At 35.4% G+C, this 21,682-nt stretch overlaps 4 protein-coding genes and 1 long non-coding RNA gene across 7 annotated transcripts; 3 read left to right on the top strand and 2 right to left on the bottom strand.

Moving 5' to 3' along the window:
- Positions 1–1,114: 1,114 nt before the first annotated feature.
- On the top strand, positions 1,115–3,816 carry LOC108209938 (protein IQ-DOMAIN 11). 2 transcript variants are annotated; one of them, XM_017381159.2, is made up of 5 exons: positions 1,115–1,615; positions 1,694–2,044; positions 2,171–2,389; positions 2,497–2,628; positions 3,084–3,816. In XM_017381159.2, exons 1-5 carry the CDS (start codon positions 1,526–1,528, stop codon positions 3,639–3,641), a joined length of 1,350 nt encoding a protein of 449 aa, XP_017236648.1. In that variant the 5' UTR covers positions 1,115–1,525; the 3' UTR covers positions 3,642–3,816. The 2 variants fall into 2 exon arrangements, with proteins under 2 accessions (XP_017236648.1, XP_063941022.1); XM_064084952.1 differs by having other exon boundaries at positions 1,383–1,615; positions 1,697–2,044.
- Positions 3,817–4,878: 1,062 nt separating this feature from the next.
- LOC108211308 (uncharacterized) lies at positions 4,879–7,911 on the bottom strand. Its single transcript, XR_001805029.2, has 4 exons — positions 7,781–7,911; positions 6,758–6,826; positions 6,598–6,667; positions 4,879–5,391 (listed from the first exon to the last, which is right to left on the bottom strand). It is a non-coding gene; the product is annotated as an uncharacterized LOC108211308 (long non-coding RNA).
- On the top strand, positions 5,440–7,915 carry LOC108211300 (cytokinin dehydrogenase 1). Its single transcript, XM_017382863.2, has 5 exons — positions 5,440–6,335; positions 6,554–6,681; positions 6,760–7,020; positions 7,096–7,358; positions 7,594–7,915. Exons 1-5 carry the CDS (start codon positions 5,750–5,752, stop codon positions 7,913–7,915), a joined length of 1,560 nt encoding a protein of 519 aa, XP_017238352.1. The 5' UTR covers positions 5,440–5,749.
- A 3,131-nt stretch (positions 7,916–11,046) lies between these two features.
- Positions 11,047–15,261, top strand: LOC108214153 (probable glycerol-3-phosphate dehydrogenase [NAD(+)] 1, cytosolic). Its single transcript, XM_017386012.2, has 5 exons — positions 11,047–12,208; positions 13,280–13,501; positions 13,741–13,988; positions 14,620–14,759; positions 14,845–15,261. Exons 1-5 carry the CDS (start codon positions 11,554–11,556, stop codon positions 14,963–14,965), a joined length of 1,386 nt encoding a protein of 461 aa, XP_017241501.1. The 5' UTR covers positions 11,047–11,553; the 3' UTR covers positions 14,966–15,261.
- An 878-nt stretch (positions 15,262–16,139) lies between these two features.
- LOC108215535 (calcium-transporting ATPase 4, plasma membrane-type-like) lies at positions 16,140–21,639 on the bottom strand. 2 transcript variants are annotated; one of them, XM_017388027.2, is made up of 7 exons: positions 21,229–21,639; positions 19,841–19,895; positions 17,801–19,749; positions 17,550–17,708; positions 17,296–17,467; positions 16,904–17,202; positions 16,140–16,716 (listed from the first exon to the last, which is right to left on the bottom strand). In XM_017388027.2, the coding sequence occupies exons 1-7, from the start codon at positions 21,427–21,429 to the stop codon at positions 16,411–16,413; spliced, it is 3,141 nt and encodes a 1,046-aa protein (XP_017243516.2). In that variant the 5' UTR covers positions 21,430–21,639; the 3' UTR covers positions 16,140–16,410. The 2 variants fall into 2 exon arrangements, with proteins under 2 accessions (XP_017243516.2, XP_017243508.1); XM_017388019.2 differs by lacking the exon at positions 21,229–21,639 and adding an exon at positions 20,008–20,120 and having other exon boundaries at positions 16,284–16,716.
- Between the last annotated feature and the right edge of the window lie 43 nt (positions 21,640–21,682).

Genomic DNA, 21,682 nt, shown 5'->3' with positions numbered 1-21,682 from the left:
AATTACATTGCCAGTAGGGTATGTGAGTGTTAAGTGGCCTGCATACCTTTTCCACACTACTTTCTTATCTCTTGATCACACGCGGAAAAGTTGGTTTATCCCGGACAGATATTCCATATTTGTGGAAATGTAGTCCAGACTCCGGAATCACATTTCAAGTAAACAAGGAAAAAATAACTTACTCTAGCTTAGCGTGGTAACGAGGTAAAATTGCAGAAAAATATGTTCGCGTTTGCATTTCAAGGACACGACTCAAAGTGAATTCACTATTGGTGACAGATGTTCCCAGATACATTTTAGTGAAATTCTAAAATTATTGCGAATCCAGATTTAGCATTCTGGATGGTTAGATCTCAAGTCAATCGGCTGGCCTAGATCTAGTTAGATTGTACTGAAATTATTGCAAATCCTGACAACTCATAACAATCATTTCACGATTTGCTAATGAAATGCTTTCGGTTTCTTAAGTTTATCGTAAGGCAAAACCAAGAACCAAATTCCAGACTGAGAGCATCCTCTGCTATTCCTTTGTCAGTTGTACTTCATACAACATTTATGTTCTTCTATTATGAAGTTGCGAAATTTCTTGCAAGTCAAAGGAATCTCTGGAACTCATACTACAGCATGTTTGTCCTCTGTCAATAAGTTGTCAAGTGTTTAAGCCCGGTGATTAAGGGTTGAGAGTAATGTTTAATGTCGAGTCCCTTGGAGATGATCTAACCGACGAGATTAAGAATCCAAACATGTGTATTAGGGCATGTGAATCCCTGTTTTTCCTGTTAAAAACAGAACTATAGTTCAGCATTGTTATTTAAAAGTACAGCCAGTTGGCAATATCAAGAAGATCCATAGGATTACATTCGACTGTGCAATGCCACATGTTGTCGAAAAACATTTGAACATGTGGAGGCCCCAGAACACATAAAGATTCTTACAATTCATTATCACTTCCCCTCCATAATGAAAAAAATTCTTTACCTTATATTTGCTCAGTACATAAGGCCCACATGGTTAACAATTGAGATTGATCATGCAAAAGATGAGATAATTCTAATAATTGAACAAAACAAACAGACAATGCCAAGAAAGAAAAAAAAAAGGAAAAAAGAAAAGGAGGTGGAAGAGCACTATCTTTAGAGCAAAGCTTATATAGTTACAGATGTTGCTTGTTTCAGTTCTTTGTGATTAATATGATTAGTATTATTTTTCTTGTTGATATCTGCTTTTTGTAATTTCGGGTAATATAGAATACTATTGTTTTTGTAAAATCAAGGCTTTTCTGTCTGATATTCTTGACAGTTTTCGAGCTCCAATAGGTTCTTTTCCAAGAATTTTACTGTGCTTTTTCCCCTCAACAGATTTTCTATAATCTGAGAAATGTGAATTCTTGCCTACGTGTATTAAAGCCAGCTTTTGAGTTTCTCAGTTATGATTTGATCACTGTCATTATTTCGCTATTATGGGAACTGAAGAAATCTAGTTCTTATCACTTTCATGATTTAAATTTGAGATTGTCATTAGTTTAATGCCAAGTGATGGTTCTATGGCAAAAAAGAGCTGGTTCAGCCTAGTGAAGAAGTTCTTCGTTTCAGATACTTATACAAACCAGTACAAGGTATATGCTGTATAGTATGATTTTCTATGGTTACCTGATTTCTGCATATTCTCACAGCTAATATATCTACACTGACAGAAGCAAAGGAGAAGGAGATGGTTTCTTGGAAAATTTAAGATCAAGCGATTACCCTCCATATCAGCAGCGTCGCCATCAAGAGAGACAAAGGTCAGTGAAGCAGAGGTAGCGCAGAGCAAGCAAGATTGTAATGTGGCCAGTTTCACAGATGCTACACCTGATGAAACTGCAGCAGATGTTTTTGATCAGCCCTCTAGTACCCCTCAATATACCTATCACAGTGAAGATGAAGCCCGGGAATTCTCAAGTATAAATTTTCAATACAATGCTCCTCCATCAACACCTCAGTGGGGAAGGGAGATCCAAGAACTTGCAGCCACCAAAATCCAAACAGCCTTTAGGGGTTGTCTTGTAAGTCTTTCTATTCTGAGGTTCTTTTAAAGTAATAAAATTTGAAAAGTGGGACTCGTTTTAGGATGTGAGCAATAATGTATCATAGGAATCGTTAGCCTCAACTTTTTATTATGGCTGATCCAGGCAAGAAAAGCTTTATGTGCATTGAAGGGAATAGTTAGGCTTCAAGCTATTATCAGAGGTGAACTTGTTAGGCGCCAGGCTATCACCACGCTGAATCAGTTGCAATCAGTAGTAAATATACAGTCACAGGTATGTGCAAAAAGAAGCCAAATGGCAGATAGCACTTCTTATTCCCAGGGAAACAAAGAACCAGTAGAATTTAAAGGCAAAGACATCAAGGTATCTTGTTTTCCAGTAAAATGGGCTGTCTCAAATATAAGAGTTTTAAACTTTAGTCCTTTCTATGCTCAGTGATTTTATAAAAACTGGTTCGGATGAATTTGTAGATTGATCAGAACAGTCAGAGACGGTGGGATGACAGTTTATTGACAAAAGAAGAAGAAAATGCTCTTTCCTCAAGCAAGAGAATGGCTGCTATCAAGAGAGAAAGAATCAAAGAGTACACTTTCAGCAATAGAGTATGGTTCCTCTTCTTAACTCAAGCATTTCATCCAGATTTTTACTGTTCCTGCTAATTCATACTTCTGAAATCTAGACTTTCTATTTTCCAAAACAAAAGGTGATTTATAGATGATGATAAGAACTTATAAATTTTCTTGTTATAACATGATAGTTTGCAACTGACTGCATATTAGACACTGTTCTAGAACTATACAAAGAACCTCAGTGTCATTCTGTTCCCTTACTATCTAGTACTACAGTCTACAGATTTTTCGTGTCTCAGATGATAACAACATTTTAGACAGCTTCTTAACCACTTCAACCTTTGATCAGTTTCTCAGACACTTATAGTCGGTTTTCTTATAATCATATATACCTGTACAATATACTTTTAAGTAAGATGTTATGCAAAAAGTTTGTTCTGTTATGAAGTTATCATATCAGTTTCTAACCCTAAGGTAAAAAAAACCAGAGGTCAGCAGAACTAGAGCAGAACAAAATAGATGGAAGATGGAGATACTGGTTAGAACAATGGGTGGATACCAGGTTAGCTAAAACGGAGGATCTACAAAACCTTGTATCAGTTTTCTCAATGAGGGATAGAAATAAAGACAATGAAGCTGGTGTAAAACAAGTGAGGTCAAGAAATGTACATAAGCAATCTCACAATGAAGAATCTGAATTGCCAACAAGAAATTCAATACATCATCGGAAGCAACGCTCAACAGGAGATGGATATTCTACAGGAGGAGGATCTCCTGTTGTTCCCACTTACATGGCTGCTACAGAATCCGCCAAGGCAAAATCTAGATCATTGAGTTCACCAAGATTAAGGCCTATGAGCTTTGATTCGAACTCTGAAACATTTTCTCCTTACAAGCACAAGTTATCACCTATATCTTCTATTAATAGTGAGGTGACAGCAATAAGCATGTTTACAAATCCTACCAGTGGCTTTATGCAGAGATCTCCTGGCTTTAAAGGTCCTGTAAAATCCCACAGAAGTTCCAAATATCTCAGCGTTGATTAAGAATGCTGTACATCAATGTTTCATCGTTGCTGGTTCAGATTTATGAATTTGATGATAATTTTGGTGTGTACTTATACATTTCTGGATCATTTTCAAGTATCATACTTTCAAATAAATTCAAGAAAATTCGAGTTGTTAACTTGATCTGAATAAACTATGAAGTTTACCAGTACAATGTATATCACAGCCTTAGCCTTCAGAATAATTTGTTTAAGCAATCAATCTCTCTTTTATTATCCACAATTCTTAGCATTATAAAGATCTTTATGCTTTCTGCTTGTCTTAAAAAAGTAAAAATCATTCTTTCTTTCTTTTCTGAAAAAGAAATAAAAGACCATTCTTCTTACTTCTGGACTCCCAGACCAGCTGTTCTCCACAATTTCTTTACTTCATTTTCAAGTCACACAAAGTTATAAAGCATATTCATCGCGCGAGCATGTATTACAAGAAAATGTATGTCTTAATAATCTTAATATGCAAGATTTATACAGCTCTTCTGAGTTTCTTACAAAAACAAGTGCTGCAGTCTGCAGAAGTGATAAAAGATAAAACTAAACAAAAAAGAGAGGAGTTTCAGATTGATGCTTACATATCATTCACTTGAAAACAACTAAAAATTGTATTGGTAAGCCCAATGGGTCATGAAAATACAGATACTGAACACTTTACTAGAGATTTACAATGATTTCATGGATAAGAAATTATAATGTGATTGGGATTTGGTAAACTTTGAGAATCTGACTTTAAAGCCTGAGTTGATTAAAGGCCCAAAAGAACATTAGTTTACTTACACCAATATAAGTATAAGATCTTGTGATAAAGTTTAAGATATCCTTGCATGTCTCCTCCTTTTTATCACCTAAACAAAACATATCCATTCTCAGTTTCTGCTAACTTTTCATATGATATGATTCTTGATACCTTTTTTATCCATTGCAAAACATTTACTGATGAAATCTCATGGTCAAAAGCATATTTGTGTCAACTAAATTGACACCAAGATCTATCAGATAAGATTACAGAGGGGACATGGGGTGCTCCATGAATCCTCTACAGAAAGTGACTACTCTGCACTCTGGTTTTTTACCCTTGCACTGAAAATGGGATACAAAGAATATTGACAAAGGAATCCTCTAAAAATATCTTTAATGTTTTTTCATGATTTAGAGGTCAAACTATAAACCTTAATAATAATTGGATCAAACAGATTGCAGATGACTCCATTTTTGCCAGATGATTGGGAGTCAGGGTGACAATTTCATATTTAGAGTAGGCATGACAACTTCAGAAATATAAACTTGTATTTGCAAACCAATTTTAATAAAATAAATGTACAACCAGTTGTAGTCTAGCACAAATTCACAACCTGTTATACAAACACTGTTGTTGATGTATAAATGGAAGTGCACCCAATAGCATTCTTGTCAATGCAACATAGTTGGCTAATCAGTGACTTTCGGCGACTCCACGTCAACTCATCACTCTCGTAGGCCATCAGGACTATCCCCAGGAGGTCCCAAACAACCAATCATAGATCTTATAACCCCCTCAAGAACCCATGTCCATGTGTGAAATGGGCCATTCAGTGCAATGCCAATTGAAACGAATCAACGACCATCCCCCTGGTCTCTCATCCAATCTGATAGAAGATACTCAATGTTTGCTATTTGACAACAATGTAGAATTTGAATACATTCACCAATCATGTCATGAAGCCACAACCATAGCCATACATGTCACTGGAGACAATCTGGTAAGAATCCTACAACTTTTAAACAAATGGCATGGTAACTGAAAAAGATAAATGTATTAAATGTGATTGAAACTGTGTAAGAAAGTGCTAAGATTTGTGAAATCTTTCTTTTAACTTTTATCTTCAACTTGGCATATATTCCTGGCTTCAGTTATCTTTATCAACAGACATCAGGAAAAGCTAATATACAAGTAAATAAATCTTCAATATATTCTCATCCAAGTATGCAAGTACTCTATATATAACCTCTTCAAACCTTCATTTCATAACTCATCCAGACCTCAATTTTCACAAGCCCACAAACTAAATAACAAAGCTCTCACCTATTCTATTCAATCCACTCTTACAAACTAGAATGAAATATTTATGTGTAAAAGTCTTTATGGTCTTGTTCTTAACCTCTCTAGCAATTAAGCTGAACTTTTGTTTTCCTAGTATTCCACTATCACTCAGGACAGTTGTTCTGGATGGACACCTCAGTTTCACAGATAATGAATTCGCAGCCAAAGACTTTGGTGATCAGTACCGTTACTCTCCGCTAGCAGTCCTTCATCCAAAGTCAGTTTCTGATATTTCTACTATCATAAAGCATGTTTGGCAGATGGGTCCATATACGGAGCTCAAAATTGCAGCTAGAGGCCGCGGTCACTCACTTCACGGTCAGTCACAAGCTAACCGAGGAATTGTTATTAGTATGGAGTCACTCTGGAGACAAAAAATGCAGTTTCACATCGGAAAAACTTGTTATGTGGATGTTTCTGGTGGTGCACTGTGGATAAATATACTGCATGAAAGCCTAAAATATGGCTTAACACCAAAGTCTTGGACAGATTATTTACATCTCAGTGTTGGTGGTACTTTGTCCAATGCAGGAATCAGTGGTCAGGCTTTTCGACATGGTCCACAGATCAATAATGTACATCAGCTGGAAGTTGTCACAGGTACATAAGAATGTACACACACGATTTCCATATTTATGCATTTGAATGCATGATAATATATGGTAAATGATTTTATAATTAGATATCTACCTAGGTGAAGAAGCAACACACCACACATGTATAGGATCATCTGAACCTAGTCATTTTTGTTCCAGTTTAAACTGATGGTATATCTGAACATGCATATTGAATGCTATAAACTTTGTTACTAATTGCAGGAAAAGGGGAAGTGGTAAATTGTTCAGAAAGTCAGAACACAGACCTCTTTTATGGTGTTCTTGGAGGACTTGGTCAGTTTGGTGTAATAACCCGCGCAAGAATATCATTACAACCTGCACCACATAAGGTAACGATGAAACTTTTAAAAATTAAAAATTTTGGTTATTTCAATCAACTTATATTTAACTAACACAAAACTTAACAGGTCAAGTGGATCAGAGTGCTGTACTCAGACTTCTCAACATTCTCCAAAGACCAAGAATATCTTATTTCTGTTGAAAAAACATTTGATTACATTGAAGGACTTGTAATAAAGAACAAAACAAATCTTATGAATGATTGGAGATCAAACTTCACCCCACAAGACTCAGTTCGAGCCAGTCAATTCATATCAGAGGGGAAACTCCTATTTTGTCTGGAGTTGGCGAAAAACTTCAACCCAGAGGAAACAGAATCAACAAATAAGGTGAGGCTTTGTCATATTGAATTGTATAAGAAAATGGAAATGGTTTTCTAACCAGTATATGTTTGTTTTTTGTAGGAAATACAGAGGTTACTGTCTCAGCTATCTTATATCTCTTCCACACTTTTTACGACAGAAGTTTCATATGTGGAGTTTCTAGACAGAGTTCATACATCCGAGATCAAACTACAATCAAAAGGCTTGTGGGAAGTTCCACACCCCTGGCTCAATCTTTTCATTCCAAAAAGCAAAATCAACAAGTTTGCTCAAGAAGCCTTTGGCAACTTGCTAAAGGATACAAATAATGGACCTATTCTTGTCTATCCAGTTAACAAATCAAAGTAATAGTCACATAAATATTATTATATTTAGATCTATTGTTATTGTCTCACACATTTGTCTCACACATAACGACATGTCAATTCTAGATGCATTTGCGATATGAGGACTTGCATCTGCAGGTAGGACCATTTGTCACACCCGCGGATGCAACTTTTTGATGTTGTAAATTCTACTATGAGTTGACATATCGATTAGCTCAACTTCTTAACTGATCATACTTTTTTTTCTTTTCAGGTGGAATAACAGAACTTCTTTGGTTCTTCCAGATGAAGATATAATCTACCTAGTTGCATTCCTATCTCATGCAGTTCCCTTATCAAATGGATCAGACAGCTTAGAGCATATATTAAAACGGAACAAACAAATTCTAGAATTTTGCGAGAGTGCACAACTTGGAGTAAAGCAGTATCTGCCACATTACCATAAGCAAGAAGAGTGGATGCACCATTTTGGTCCCAAATGGGAAGTCTTTGCAAAGAGAAAATCAGCTTATGACCCTCTGGCACTTCTTGCTCCTGGACAGAGAATATTTCAGAACAATTTATCGTACTTATGAACACAGGCCACAGTAACTGATGAGCAGACAGAAGATAAGCAGGAAAATTAAAGGTGGTGATAGTGGAAAATGCTGTAAATTAGAAATTACTAATATGGCTTTCACCTTCTGTAAATTATATGCATAGTAGGAGAGTTTTCTTGACAGAAAAGACTATCCTAGCATGAAGTATTGTGAGCAGCATCTGTACAAGACTACAAGGGACTGAAAATCAACAGATAAAGATGATATTGTACATAAATGCAACTTTATAGTGTGTCTGTGTTTGATTATGCATATGAAATCGTTGATCAAATAAAGGTGAAAATAGTGAAAATTAGAAGAAACTGAAATGTGACAAGTAAATGTAGACTTGACATATATTACCAAGTGGCAGCAAGCCACTTGACATTGTGTGTCCATTGTTTACTGTTATCATCAAATCAAGTAAATGGTGGCAGGCAAGATTTTTGTCTTGCAGATTATTATTGGTTAAACAGAAGATTTCCAACATCACATAATAATTGCATCTGGATATAAAATTTCATGTGCAAAAGGAGAACTAAAACTTTTGGTCTCTGTTTATTCAATCCTCTGGCACCCGAGCAATTATTGCCCAGCCTAATAAAGATTGATATAACATCTTATATCTTGTTCTGCGTGAAGAGAAAAAGATCGAGAGAGAGGGGCAATTAAGAAGATGGGTTTGTCACATGATGCTGCTCCGACTTTCAAATCCTACGGGGTTCTTCATGGCTCAACTGGTATGCGAAAAATATTCTTTCTTTTTCTCATGATTTTGAGTGGAATTGCGAAAAATGTTGATTTTAATCTTGTTTGTTTGTGTGTATTTGTTTGTTTGTTTAATCCCTGTGTTTTGTTTGGTTTTTGGTGTTTTTGGCGATTTTTCGTGTTACATGTGATACGCTTCGTTGTTCGCTTCGCATACAACGAGGCAACTTGATCGATAGCATAGCGGTGGTGGCCGATGGTGGCGGTGACGGCGGTTTCAGGACGGGATCCGGTTTCAGAAAGGAAAGCGCGCTAATTGTGCCTTAATTGAGGGCAGTAATTGTGCCTCGTTAATTATGCCTCTTTATTGAGGGCGTAAATTGAATTACTACCTCGTTAATTATGCCTCTTTATTGAGGGCGTAAATTGTGCCTCAATTATTGAGAGCGTAAATTGTGTCTCTTTATTGAGGGCGTTAATTGGGCCTTATTTGAGGGCATTAATTGTGTCTTAATTAAGGATATTAATATTTTATTATTATGCCTTAATTAAGAGCTTAAATGTCTCAATCATGAGTTATCATGATTGTGGGAATATTGTGATGTAATCTGTTAAATATATCGACTTATATTCTTTTTGTTTCTCTTGTTTTATTTTCAGGATTCTTGGTAGAAGGCCGGGTTTTTTTTCGGACATTAAAGTTTTATTGTCTAAATTTCCCCGGTCATCTTGCATGTCCGACGGTTAGATAATAAGCTTTCTTGAATGAAAGAATCATCACGGTGAATTGCCGATTCTCGTTGAGATTTATTCTCATTTTCAAAAAAAAAAAAAAAAACTCTCAACTTTTGTTAGCAAACCGCATTATTATACAAAATTACACTATTATTACTCCCTCCGTCCCCCTCATTTGTTTACATTGGGGGACGGGGGCTCGGCACGCATTCTAATGCTCTCGTAAAACGTAGTTCGGTAAATTATTTTGAACTTTTTTTTCTTCTGTATAAAAATTTGATGTTTAAATTTTTATACAAAAAAGAAAAAATTTAAAAATAAGCTATAGAACTATGTTTTATATGCGCATTAAAATGCGTGTCGAGCAGTGTGAAAAAACTGTAAACAAATGAGGGGGACAGAGGGAGTAGAAAGATAACCTGAAATTGTGTTTAGTTATTGGTTAAGGAGTCGGTGTAACAGGAATTAGATCAACAATTTGGTTGCTTGTAGTGTGAACCTCATTTTTATCAACCAATAAATATTGGCTTACACCCTTATACACTACTTAAACACTACCCCATTTTTAGGAGCTGCATTAACCAACTTCTCTTTCCTTCTTCTGTTTGTTTTGTTTTATTCTTCCGTTTGTTTTGTTTTATCAACGTAGTTTTTAGTATGTTAATTCTTTCAATAAATATTTTGACATTCTAAAAATATTTTGAAATTCCAATTTCACTAAAAATATATTTTGACACTCCAATTTTTCTTATTTACTTAAAAATTTAATATAGGAATTTAAAACATAAAAATTTTCAATAATCAAGGGTGGGTTAGGTAAGTAACTTTCCATATATCACAATTCACAGATATTCATACTTCCATGGAAGTTGTTATTCCCTTGCTTTTCTCAACCAAACAATTTTATTTATAGCTATTTCATCGAAAGTTGATTAAAATACCTAGACTCGAAGAGGCAACCAAAAAAACCCTAAATCATACCTAGACATCGGAGAGGCAACCAAACAAGTACTAAACCATTCCATCATACTCTTAAGATTCCATATCGTCTTCATTCTCATTCAACTAATATCCTTCATTCTTATTCCCGATTCACTTCCAACTTGCGTGAGGTTTAGAAAATACTCATTCTTGACCTGCACATGAGGATACGAAAGGTGAAATTGCTTAATGGATTGACAGAAAGTTGTGAATGCAAACACAACACAAATGCACAATACCACATCATGATCATAGTGTGTACATGCAAATATTCTCTGGACCAGTTCACATATATGATTCCAAGGTTATAAAATCCCCAAGGACAAGACATGTCTGAGTTTCTTAGTGCCTCAATTGCAACGTGTGTTTCCTGGAAAACATATACATCCACAACTGAGTTTCTTTATTTTATTTTTTAATAAAAATTAAATGTATAAATTTTAATTTTCAAAAATAAAAGAAATTGAAATAAATTCGGATATATATTTTTAATACACTTTAAATTAATTCTGTGTAAAAAAAGGTTATCATTATTCAAAAAATAATAAGATATTACACACATCTACTTACAATAATATATAACTTTTTTCAGAAAAAACGATAAAAAAAAATAATTATCTAGAATTAGTCCTTTTGGCTGATTGATGATGCAAAAAACAGCTAAAAATAGCTTTCAAAAATTAAAAAAAACAGCTGAAAATAAAGACCCAAGTCATTGATTTCACCGCCTCTGCAAAATCTGACAAATTTTCATAGAGGTGGCGTCCTGCCCTTTCTTTTACTTTATTGTCATCTGCCATTTTGTTTGGTGAAATTGTTTAACAACAAATGCCTTTTGGACTGTGTATTCAATGTTGCTATTTTATTTCTTTCTTGAATCTTGATATTGTTTGTGTTTGTTTTGATTCTATCTTTTGATACCTTGTGATAGTAAAGTTTAGAAATTTACATGTTGGGGTTGTATTATTTGTGTGTGTTTAGATTTAGGTGAAACTGAAATTCCCATTTTAAGTATCAGTATATTAGCAATTGTGAAGTTGGATTGTGCTTTGCCAACTTAATTTTTAGCCTAAAATCAAGATTTGATTTGGGGTTTCTTTGTAATAGTTTGATAAACAATTTAAAGTTTCGATTTTTAGTTAGTTGGGGGTTTAAAGGATTGGTGAAAGAAGGTTTCTGTGTGGACTTGGTTGTTTGTTAGATTTGTGGAGATGGTTGGGACAAATGCGGCAGCTAAGGGCTGTGTGGAGTCGAATGGTTCGGGTCAAAATGGATTTGCGGAGCAGAAAGTTGATGATTTTCGTCGGCTTTTGGGAAAAGCAGATGGTGATCCTTTGAGGATTGTAGGTGTTGGGGCGGGTGCGTGGGGTAGTGTGTTTACAGCAATGTTACAAGATGGGTATGGTCAATTTCGTGAGAAGGTTCAGATTAGGATATGGAGAAGGCCAGGGAGAGCTATTGATAAAGCTACGGCTGAACACCTTTTTGAGGTGATCAATTCAAGGGAAGATGTGCTACGGAGATTGATTAGACGATGTGCGTACTTGAAGTATGTGGAAGCGAGGCTAGGTGATAGAACGTTATATGCAGATGAAATTTTGAAAGATGGGTTTTGCTTGAATATGATTGACACTCCACTTTGTCCTTTGAAGGTTGTCACCAACTTGCAGGAGGCTGTGTGGGATGCTGATATAGTCATCAATGGTCTGCCATCAACTGAGACTAGAGAGGTGTTTGAAGAAATTAGTAAGTATTGGAAGGAAAGAATAACGCCACCAGTCATCATTTCCTTGGCAAAGGGTATAGAGGCTGCATTGGACCCTGAACCCTACATAATAACTCCAACTCAGATGATCAACCGAGCAAGTAAATGTTCTTTCACTCTTTCCCCTCTTTGTTGTTGCCAATGTTCTTGTGTAGTGCAGCATCAGTTTATATTGCTTATTATACTTATGATTTCTTGCATAAGCACAGAATAATTATGTGTATTCTATGCTGCTGCTACTCAGTTGTTAAATTCAGTAAATGGTGTAGTTTTATATAGTTGGTTTGATATATTTTCTTCTTATGTTCTTATTACTAACTATTGAGATTGGTTAGATTGTAATATTTATTCATTCTTTGATATAAAGCAAGTTAGCGCACCTCTAACTTAGCAAGACTGATGGATGTCTGACCTGGAAATCTGGAACCATATTAGTCAACTGCCAATGAACTTTTATACATTATTATATATTATAGTTTAAAACATAAGTGAAAATGTAATTTTGATATTTTTACCATCAGCCCTGGGCAGTAATATTCTGTGGATATAATGTTAATACTTTTAAGCCAGCAAGCTCTGAACTTGATTTTGTTTCAAATCCAAAGAGTTGATTTAAGCTTCTATGGACCTTGTATTATATTCTCCAAAGATAACAGTTGATAAGTCTCTTGTTGCTTTGTTTCTTTTCGTTGTTGCTGATTGATACCATTTTATCTAGTAAAGATACCAGTTACTAAGTCATGTTTCTGTTTAGTTTCTTTTTGTTGTTGCTAATTGATACCATTTTATTTAGCAATGTGCTTTTATGGTGCCTTAGTAAGTATCAAACACAAAATCAGATTCTTATGATTTACAGGCTTTGTCATCGCAGTTCTAAAATCAGGACTCTATTGTCTATATTGCAGATAAAGTAATTTTAACTGATTCTTGATTATTAACTGAACTGTAATTATTTTTTTTATATGTTTTTAAGTTTTGACCACATGAGATTATATCTGTATTGGTTTATCTCATAAAATTTGTATGCCTCAAAAGACCAAGTAATAAAGAAAACTTTATTAATTACCTGTCTTTAAAATGAATTCGTTAAATCACAACTTGTAAGGTTTTTCCTTGTTTCTTTTCGGCATAATGAAAATTTGATAGTCCATGACTGAGTTTTCAATATTCAGCTGGAGTACCAATGGAGAACATATTATACCTAGGAGGACCTAATATTGCATCAGAGATTTATAATCATGAGTATGCTAATGCTCGGATATGTGGATCCGAGAAGTGGAGGAAAGCGCTGGGGAAATTTTTGAGGCAACCACATTTTATTGTGTGGGATAATGGTGACCTTATCACTCATGAAGTTATGGGTGGATTGAAAAATGTCTATGCCATTGGAGCTGGTAAGTCTTTTTTGGGGAGATCAAACTTATGCATAAGGATTAAGGATATGTTATATGTTTATGAGCATACGTCCTTTAATTTGTAAGATCAAGCATACTAAATTTAAAGGCAACTAACGGGGATGGCTTCCCTTTAGATCATGATATAAAAGGAAAAGGGGGGGCAAGGGGTGGGTCATTTATGCAATATGAGGTTAGCTTTAATGGATCTTCATAAACTTTTAATTCTGTATTTGCAGGCATGATAGCTTCTTTGACCAATGAGAGTGCAACAAGCAAATCGGTGTACTTTGCACACTGCACATCAGAGATGATATTTATAACTCATCTTTTGTCAGAAAACCCAGAAAAACTAGCAGGTCCTTTATTGGCCGACACTTATGTGACATTGTTAAAAGGTCGTAATGCATGGTATGGCCAAAAGTTGGCAAAAGGGGAACTAAGCCTAGATATGGGTGATAGCATCAAGGGAAAAGGAACAATTCAGGTGAAATTCTTCCCTGTTCTTATTTGAATCTGCATCATAGTTGGTATCTAGTTAAATAATGACTATTAAGTGCTTAAAACTGCATCAACCTATTCAGTGAGGAATTTTATTTATGGATGCAAAGTACAGTTACTTATAATACCTGCTACTATGAATGTATATTTGGGCTTCATAACTATATCATACTCTTGTTACTTCCATTTTGTACTATATCATATGTCGATAACTCAATATGCTTTACTGAACCATAGATAATGATTTGCATCTACTAACTTCTTCATATACCAGTTGCTATTAACATGCTATGCTTAACAATGCCTTTGAGGTAAGTATATGCATTAAGTGCATCGACCAACTTGTAGAGTTGTCATAAATTACGTGATGAATAATACCTTAACATCTAGTAGAAAAGATACACTTTAGTTCCTTTGTGAGGTTTCCCTGTGATTTAACTATTGAATGTAAAAATCTTCATAATCTGAATATTCAGTATCCTGTCTGCATGTTTATTTTCTGTCTTTCCCCTTGGCTCCATTAAATTGGAATTTTTTTTTTATTTTTTTTGCCTTGCTAGTTTATAGATCCTCAATATCTATTTCAGCTAAAAATGACATCCCTTTCCTTGTTTCAGGGTGTCTCTGCTGTAAAGGCCTTTTATGAACTACTTAGTCATCCTCGTCTAAGCGTCTTAAGTCCTGAAGAGAACAAGAATGTTGCTCCAGCTGAGCTCTGTCCCATACTGAAGACATTGTATAAAATGTTAATAGTCAGGTGCTCCATATACATCACCTTTATAACTTTAATTACTAATTTCATCTCTCTTTTTGCCCTCTCTCACACATGCTATGATTTTCAGGGAGCTACCACTAGATGCGATCCTTCAAGCCTTAAGAGACGAAACAATGAATGACCCTCGAGAACGTATTGAGATTGCTCAGACCCATGCTTTCTATATTCCATCACTACTGGGGCAGTAGTGGGTAAAGATTGCCTCTTACTCTCACACACATTCAGCCTTCTCTGTTCCCCACATGCAATGTTGTTCGCTTTTTTAGGATTACGGTTTTTGTAGTAGTAACTGTATAAGAGAGTATTTATATGTTACTAGGGGTGGACTATCAGACGATGTCTTAAAATTTTCATCAGTCAGCTATGTTTGTTGTAACACTTTAGAGATTTAGAGAATTGCATCATGCTTGTAGTTACACTTGCTAGAGTACAAACTGAATATTAGCTATGTATGTTTACAATAATACCATTTTTAATTTGGCAATGTCAGTTTCTAATGCACCTCACATCAATGTGGCCGTTTGGCTTAGTCGGCAGTTACTGTTATTGTTTATAAATGAGAAATTATTTATAAGTGAATAATAATTTTTAATTTATGTGTTTGGATATTTTTATTTTGGTATTTACAACTTATTAAATATAATAATTATTAATATAATAATATATTAAATATTATAAATTAAATTTTAAAATGTTCTTATATAATTTGTAAAATTAAATTTCAAAAATAAAAATAAGTTATTGAAGAAATTATGATTTTCAACTTCGCATATTCCGGGGTATAAGTCGAAAGACTTATAATTATTTTGTACAAACCGTAACAATAAGTTGCTTCTGACTTAGACGTGAGAAATTGGGCTATACCCCACTATAATAATCCTTTTGCAATCAAATAATCTGTAAATTCAGACTTCAGAGGACATCTAGATGTTAGACATGACATGATCTCGAAATTTAAGAAATATGATGGTCGGGGTTCGGTTTTGAATGCGGTATGAAGGCCATAATAATAAAAGTAATATATTAATAAACAAATATTTATGATCACAAAGACATTATTATACTAAATAATAAGTTACTATCCTGTAAATTACGGACAAACAAAAATATATGATTTTTATCCTGTTTTCATAAATGACTTCAAAGAGTATAATAAGACAAATAAATTAAGTTTTCATGTGTATGTTTAACCGTTTTTTTAACTGAAGTGAGAACAAAATTTTCGTGAGCATGTTTTGCGGGGATAAACATATAACAGATGATGTCGTATGACTTTTTATTATTGAATTGATTTTCCGAAAAAAGAGGTGTAACCTGAATCCTGATGGCTCTCAGCGTGATTGAACTACTCAAGCAGTATATCAAGAAAAATGAGTTAAAAGAGTATCGGTCCAGTATTAGAAAAGATCATGTACCAGCTGCATAAGAACAGATAAATCAACCTAGCTATCCTCCTAAATTCTAAGAAAAAATAAGAAAATGAAGCTAATACTCAGTTTTTTTGCAGCTGGAGTCATCTAGCCGAAAGATGAAACACTGACAGTTCAGCAGTCAGAACCTGGTTCTATATCATTCTTGTGAGTGAAATGAAATGTCTGTGAAGAAATTTAATCCCACTAGTATTTTGTGTCTCTCATGCCAGATCAGGACCACTTGGGAGTTGCTCATATCCATCATGATGTCGCGGACACTCGATGGATGAAACAGGAATCAGCTTCAGAAGAGCTCCGATAGGTAAGCTTACTGCTCCCATCAGTACACTGGCTAGCCAAAGCTCTTTACTCAGAGGCACGGTTTCTGCAAATGTTCCTAGAAATTCTACTATTACGATCTGAAATGCTACTGTGGACACCATGACCATCATGAAAACCCAACTATCAAACATTCCTTTAAATATATTTATCTTCTCCATGTCCCTGCTGTTTATTTCATTGAAAACCTACAAAAATTGAATACTGTTTTAGCAGGTGGTGGTAAATTGAATATTCAATCCCCGTAATATATAAACACGTAGATGCACAATGGCGGATCCAAGATTTGCAATAACGGGGCTAACTTGTACTTAAAAAAATTCCATATGTATAAGAAAAATTATTTTTATATTTTTTAAGTTGAGGGGACTATACCTGGCAAAACACGAAGGTGTTGAAAATCAGTGTGTTCAGAACAGAAAAGGAATCAGCACCATGAAGGTGAAAAAGGCGCTTCCCATCAAACTTAAGAATGCCCAAAACTATGAGCTGATAAATGCTTTGGCCAATGATGTTCCTCCACATGATCTTAGTTATGAAGTGAACGTTTCTGCCAACGGGAGGCCTCTGCATCAGCTCATCGGTTGGAGGTTCTGTGGCAAGTGCTAAGGCGCCAAGAGTGTCCATAATCATATTAACCCAAAGTAACTGCACAGCTGTAAGGGGAGCTGATCCTGAATGTTGATCATGTTAAAAGAGTATCATTAGTTGGAGTTTATTGGACTACAAGAAGACATTTGGAATAATTTGGAGTTGGAACACAGAACCTGATACACATGCTGAAACAAAATTGGTCATGAGCGCGACGACATTAACAGTCAGCTGAAACTGAACGAATTTCTGAATGTTGATGTAAACTGATCTACCCCATTTGGCTACTGTCACTATGGTCTTAAAATTGTCATCCATTACTACTATATCTGAATTTTCTTTCGCAACCTGCATTTAAGCAGGTAAAAAAAATAAATTTTCGTATACTGAATTTAGATGAGGTTGTATGTGTAGAATCGTTGCCTCTTACCTCTGTTCCTGCTATGCCCATAGCGAGCCCAATATCGGCCTCATGTAATGCCGGAGCATCATTTGTCCCATCTCCAGTGACTGCCACAACTTCCTGGTATTCATTTCTCAACAATTGTACTAATTTGTGCTTGTCCAGGGGCAATGATCGAGCCATCACCTGTATTCACAGCAGAGTTTGTTACTGAGAAGGTAGGAATATTTATTTGAACTAGAACCTGAAAACTGTAATACTAAATTTTATTTTCGAACCTGTAATTTAGGTATAATGTCCTGCAACTCCTCTGCACTTTTATCGCGAAAATTTGGTCCTTCTATGGCCACACCATCATCCGTCAAAATGCCGCATTCTCTAGCTATGGCCTTGGCAGTATGAATGTTGTCACCGGTGACCATCCGAACCTTCACTCCAGCACGTAAACAAGTTTTCACAGCTTCCCTTACCCCTGGGCGAACTGGATCTTTAATTCCAACAACTGCAATGAAAGTATAGCTATCTTCAGGAATACTGTCTGCATTGGACTTTGAAGTATCCATGTCCTGGAAAGCTAAACAAAGAGTTCTGAGAGCTTCAGAAGCAAAACCGTTGATCACAGTTGTGATGTTCTTTCTCTGCTCTTCAGATAAGGGCACGGATTCACCATTTTTACTAATAATCTTATCACACATTCCTAAAATTATTTCAGATGCCCCTTTACAGAATGCTCGATGCCCGCCACCTGGAAGAGCAACAACAACAGACATCTTTTTCTTGATGGAATTGAAAGGCTCAACTTTCATGATCTGAGCTTTTTTGCTCTGTGCCATGTAATCGCCTTGGAAAAGTAATGCAAACTCTAACAAAGCTGATTCTGTAGGGGAACCCATAATGTTAGTCTTGCCATCTTTATCTTTCACAACCTCAGCATTAGTATTATGAAATATAGAATGCAAAAGGGTACTCAAAGCGTTTTCAGATATTGAAGACTCTAATACATTTCCAGTATTGTCTGCACTACCTATATCCTTGGCTTCATCACATATCCAAATTTTAGTAACTTCCATATGATTTGTGGTCAAGGTTCCAGTTTTGTCGGTACAAATGCAGTTAGCAGAACCCATTGTCTCACATGCAGAGAGATGCCTAACAAGCGCCCTATCATTCATCAATTTCTTCATTGCAAAGGCTAAACTTAGCGTCACTGCTAGTGGTAAGCCTTCTGGAACTGCTACCACAAGTATGGTCACTGCAATCGCGAAGAAATTTAAAAGATTCAAAGCATCAGCCATAGACCATTTGGATATATCATGATGAACTGCTTTCACAATGACAAACCTTGCTGTCATAACCACGAATGTCATTACTGCAAAAGCCAGCCCAATCTTTCCTATAATTGTAGCTACGCCATTAAGTTTAACTTGCAATGGAGTCTCATCATCTCCTCCTTCACTTAAAGTCAGCATCAATCTTCCCCATTCAGTCATCATTCCAACAGAAGTCACGAGCATTTTCCCAGAACCATCTTGCACTTTAGTCCCTGACAAGAGGAAAGGGTTTTTCGCATTCACATTCACAGGCTCACTCTCCCCAGATAAGCTGGATTCATCAACTGTAATGCTATAACCAGATATGAAAAGCCCATCTGCAGGAACTTGATCTCCAATAGACAAATGAACAATGTCACCAACTACTATATCATAGATTGACACACTTTGTCTGCTTCCATCCCTTGTTACCTGAATCATAATATTCCTTTTCTCCCTATCCAAGTCCTTAAATTGTAAGGACTGTTTGTAGTCACTAACCGCAGTTACCACCACAACCAAGATTATACATAATATAATTCCAACACCATCATACATACCTTTAGGCCACCCTTCTGTTGCAATTCCAACACCGACAGAAACAACAGCACATACCATCAGAATTATAAGTGTCATATCTTGAAGTGCTTCCCATACAAACATCCAAAATGGCTTCATAGGCTTCTCAGTAACGCGATTATAGCCATAAATATCTTGTATTAGAGGTACATTGCTTGACATTACTCCTTCCTTGAGTGACACTTTGAGTTTTAACGCAAATCCCTTTACACCTCCATGAGCATCCAAACACTTGGCATCACGAGACCTGTTTATGCTTTGAAGCTCTTCCGGTTCAATGCCAAATCCAGCATCTCTAACTTTATCAGAAAGCTTGTAATCTGATTTGATCCTAACAGCTGCATTAACCAGAAGAATGTAAATGTAGAGAAAATTTCTGCATTTCAATGAATATATGATAATCTGCAGGACAGTCAATGTAAACCATACCATCAATGAATTGTAATGCTGCCTTTTGCACATACAAAGCTATTCTGATTTTTTCCTGAAAACAAGAAATGTTTAGAGCAATAGAATTTATACAAAAGATTGAAAAAAACATCAAGATTGTGTGTGTGTGTGTGTGTGTGTGTGTGTGAAGAAGCAGAAATTAGTACATTGTGACTGAGAACATCCATGAAAGTTTATGCAGAGCCAAAAGCAATCTATGGAAAAATGATATCACATAGAAAAAAAAACAACTTTTCAATGATGCTTATTTGGTGGTTACAAATTTGATGTTATATGCGTAGAAGTCTGTGAATAATATGACAAATAGTACTACATGGTGAAGAAAAAACAAGAAAAGATTTGTGGAGGTGATTCCTTAAAAAAAGTGAAAGGATAGAGACACAACAAAACTGTTCTATCTGAAAACAAAGACACTTCTATGTTTGCTGACAGTGAAATTTCCAATTGCAAAAGACTGACACAGTATGCATATTCTGTTAAAAGGAATTAACCTTTTTGTATTAAAGAATTGATGTTTGTGTTATTTGTTATGGTATACACAATTACCCTTTATTTTTTACAATTATACAATATTAAATTTATTAAATTTTATCTTTGCTAAGTATGAAATGTAACTTCAAAGAGATTGCAGTAAATGTGCAATTGCAATGAAGTGCAAAAACTCTAAACCGACAATTTGTGATTGAGTTTCATAATGAGGACAGTTAAATAACATTGCATGTTGACTTGTAACTTCTTCTTCATTTTACCATTTTTAAGTTTGAGCTATAACTGATTCTAGTAATGTACCCATGTAGATATCTTATATAAGAACTTATTGTTCTTTTAATTTATTTTATTTTTTAAAAAATGAAATATTGTGTTGATAAAAAATGAAAATGATATTTTGGTATGAGGTAAAATATTTTCTCCAGGCTTTTAGGACTCCCCATGGCCATCCCCTTGTATGTACAACAGTGTCACTGTCTGTACTCTTAGATTTATCTCATGTGTTGTAATACACATTTAACAGGGAACTAGGCCCCTCTTCTTTTTCTTACTTCGTTTTTTTCTCCTTCAATGCACTTGTCCCTCAAGGCTGTAGCCTTTCCCCACCCTACGGATCAGTCCCGGTTAACGTTTTTTACGACACTGATTTTGTATATTTTTCGATTTTGTATCCCAATTCTCAGCATAACATATTATCTAACTCAATTTCAACATTCTTAATTTTTTTTAAAATCCAATAATTTAAAGCATTAGTATTTTAGTTGTTCTCGAAACAAAAAAGACAGTAACAAAGTAACCTCTAGGTTGTCTGCATAATAAATTAAACAAACCTTGCATGATCAAATCAACCTACATTTACAAGAATCATGATAACTTACCTGGATATCTTGACGCTTGCGGTCGGCCTCGGCACGTTTGTCGAGATCGGCAACCATGCGAAATCTCCGGCGAGGATTCTTGACCAACCAGACAGCATCTCTCCATTTTTTCAAAGCCTCTTCAGAGGTATTTTTCGCCTCAACCTCGAAGTTCTTCTTCAAATAATACTCCATATACTCTTCCATTGTTACCGGTTTCATCTTGACAAACCTAAATTCCAAGGTTTAGAAATTCAAGAGATTGTGAAGCTGATGCATGAGCTTCTAATGCAACTAGTCACTAGTCAGGCAGGTGATGAGCTTTTTGTGTGAAATGTTGGAATGTTTCAATGTTACCATCCGGGATGTGCGACAACAAAACGGGGTTTTGTGTTCCATTTTTATAGCTTTTCTGTCCACTTCATGATTTCCCTGACTCTGACTTTTTATTTTTTGTTAGTATTTCAAACTTTTA

This window comes from Daucus carota, chromosome 1 (assembly GCF_001625215.2).
Source record: "Daucus carota subsp. sativus chromosome 1, DH1 v3.0, whole genome shotgun sequence".
Taxonomy (NCBI): domain Eukaryota; kingdom Viridiplantae; phylum Streptophyta; class Magnoliopsida; order Apiales; family Apiaceae; genus Daucus; species Daucus carota.
Note: the sequence above shows the minus strand (reverse complement) of the source record. Positions and strands in the feature narration are given on the sequence as shown.

Excerpts from the sequence above, each read along its gene's own strand:
- LOC108209938 (XM_017381159.2), top strand. The coding sequence starts at position 1,526 with ATGCCAAGTGATGGTTCTATGGCAAAAAAGAGCTGGTTCAGCCTAGTG. Across the intron at positions 2,045-2,170 it reads CAGCCTTTAGGGGTTGTCTT|GCAAGAAAAGCTTTATGTGC; the intron begins GTAAGTCTTTCT and ends TGGCTGATCCAG. Across the intron at positions 2,390-2,496 it reads TTAAAGGCAAAGACATCAAG|ATTGATCAGAACAGTCAGAG; the intron begins GTATCTTGTTTT and ends ATGAATTTGTAG.
- LOC108211300 (XM_017382863.2), top strand. The coding sequence starts at position 5,750 with ATGAAATATTTATGTGTAAAAGTCTTTATGGTCTTGTTCTTAACCTCT. Across the intron at positions 6,682-6,759 it reads TACAACCTGCACCACATAAG|GTCAAGTGGATCAGAGTGCT; the intron begins GTAACGATGAAA and ends AAAACTTAACAG. Across the intron at positions 7,021-7,095 it reads AAACAGAATCAACAAATAAG|GAAATACAGAGGTTACTGTC; the intron begins GTGAGGCTTTGT and ends TGTTTTTTGTAG.
- LOC108214153 (XM_017386012.2), top strand. The coding sequence starts at position 11,554 with ATGGTTGGGACAAATGCGGCAGCTAAGGGCTGTGTGGAGTCGAATGGT. Across the intron at positions 12,209-13,279 it reads TCAGATGATCAACCGAGCAA|CTGGAGTACCAATGGAGAAC; the intron begins GTAAATGTTCTT and ends TTCAATATTCAG. Across the intron at positions 14,760-14,844 it reads TATAAAATGTTAATAGTCAG|GGAGCTACCACTAGATGCGA; the intron begins GTGCTCCATATA and ends TATGATTTTCAG.
- LOC108215535 (XM_017388027.2), bottom strand. The coding sequence starts at position 21,429 with ATGAAACCGGTAACAATGGAAGAGTATATGGAGTATTATTTGAAGAAG. Across the intron at positions 19,896-21,228 it reads GCAAGCGTCAAGATATCCAG|GAAAAAATCAGAATAGCTTT; the intron begins GTAAGTTATCAT and ends TCTTGTTTTCAG. Across the intron at positions 17,203-17,295 it reads TGTTTCAGCATGTGTATCAG|GATCAGCTCCCCTTACAGCT; the intron begins GTTCTGTGTTCC and ends ATCAACATTCAG.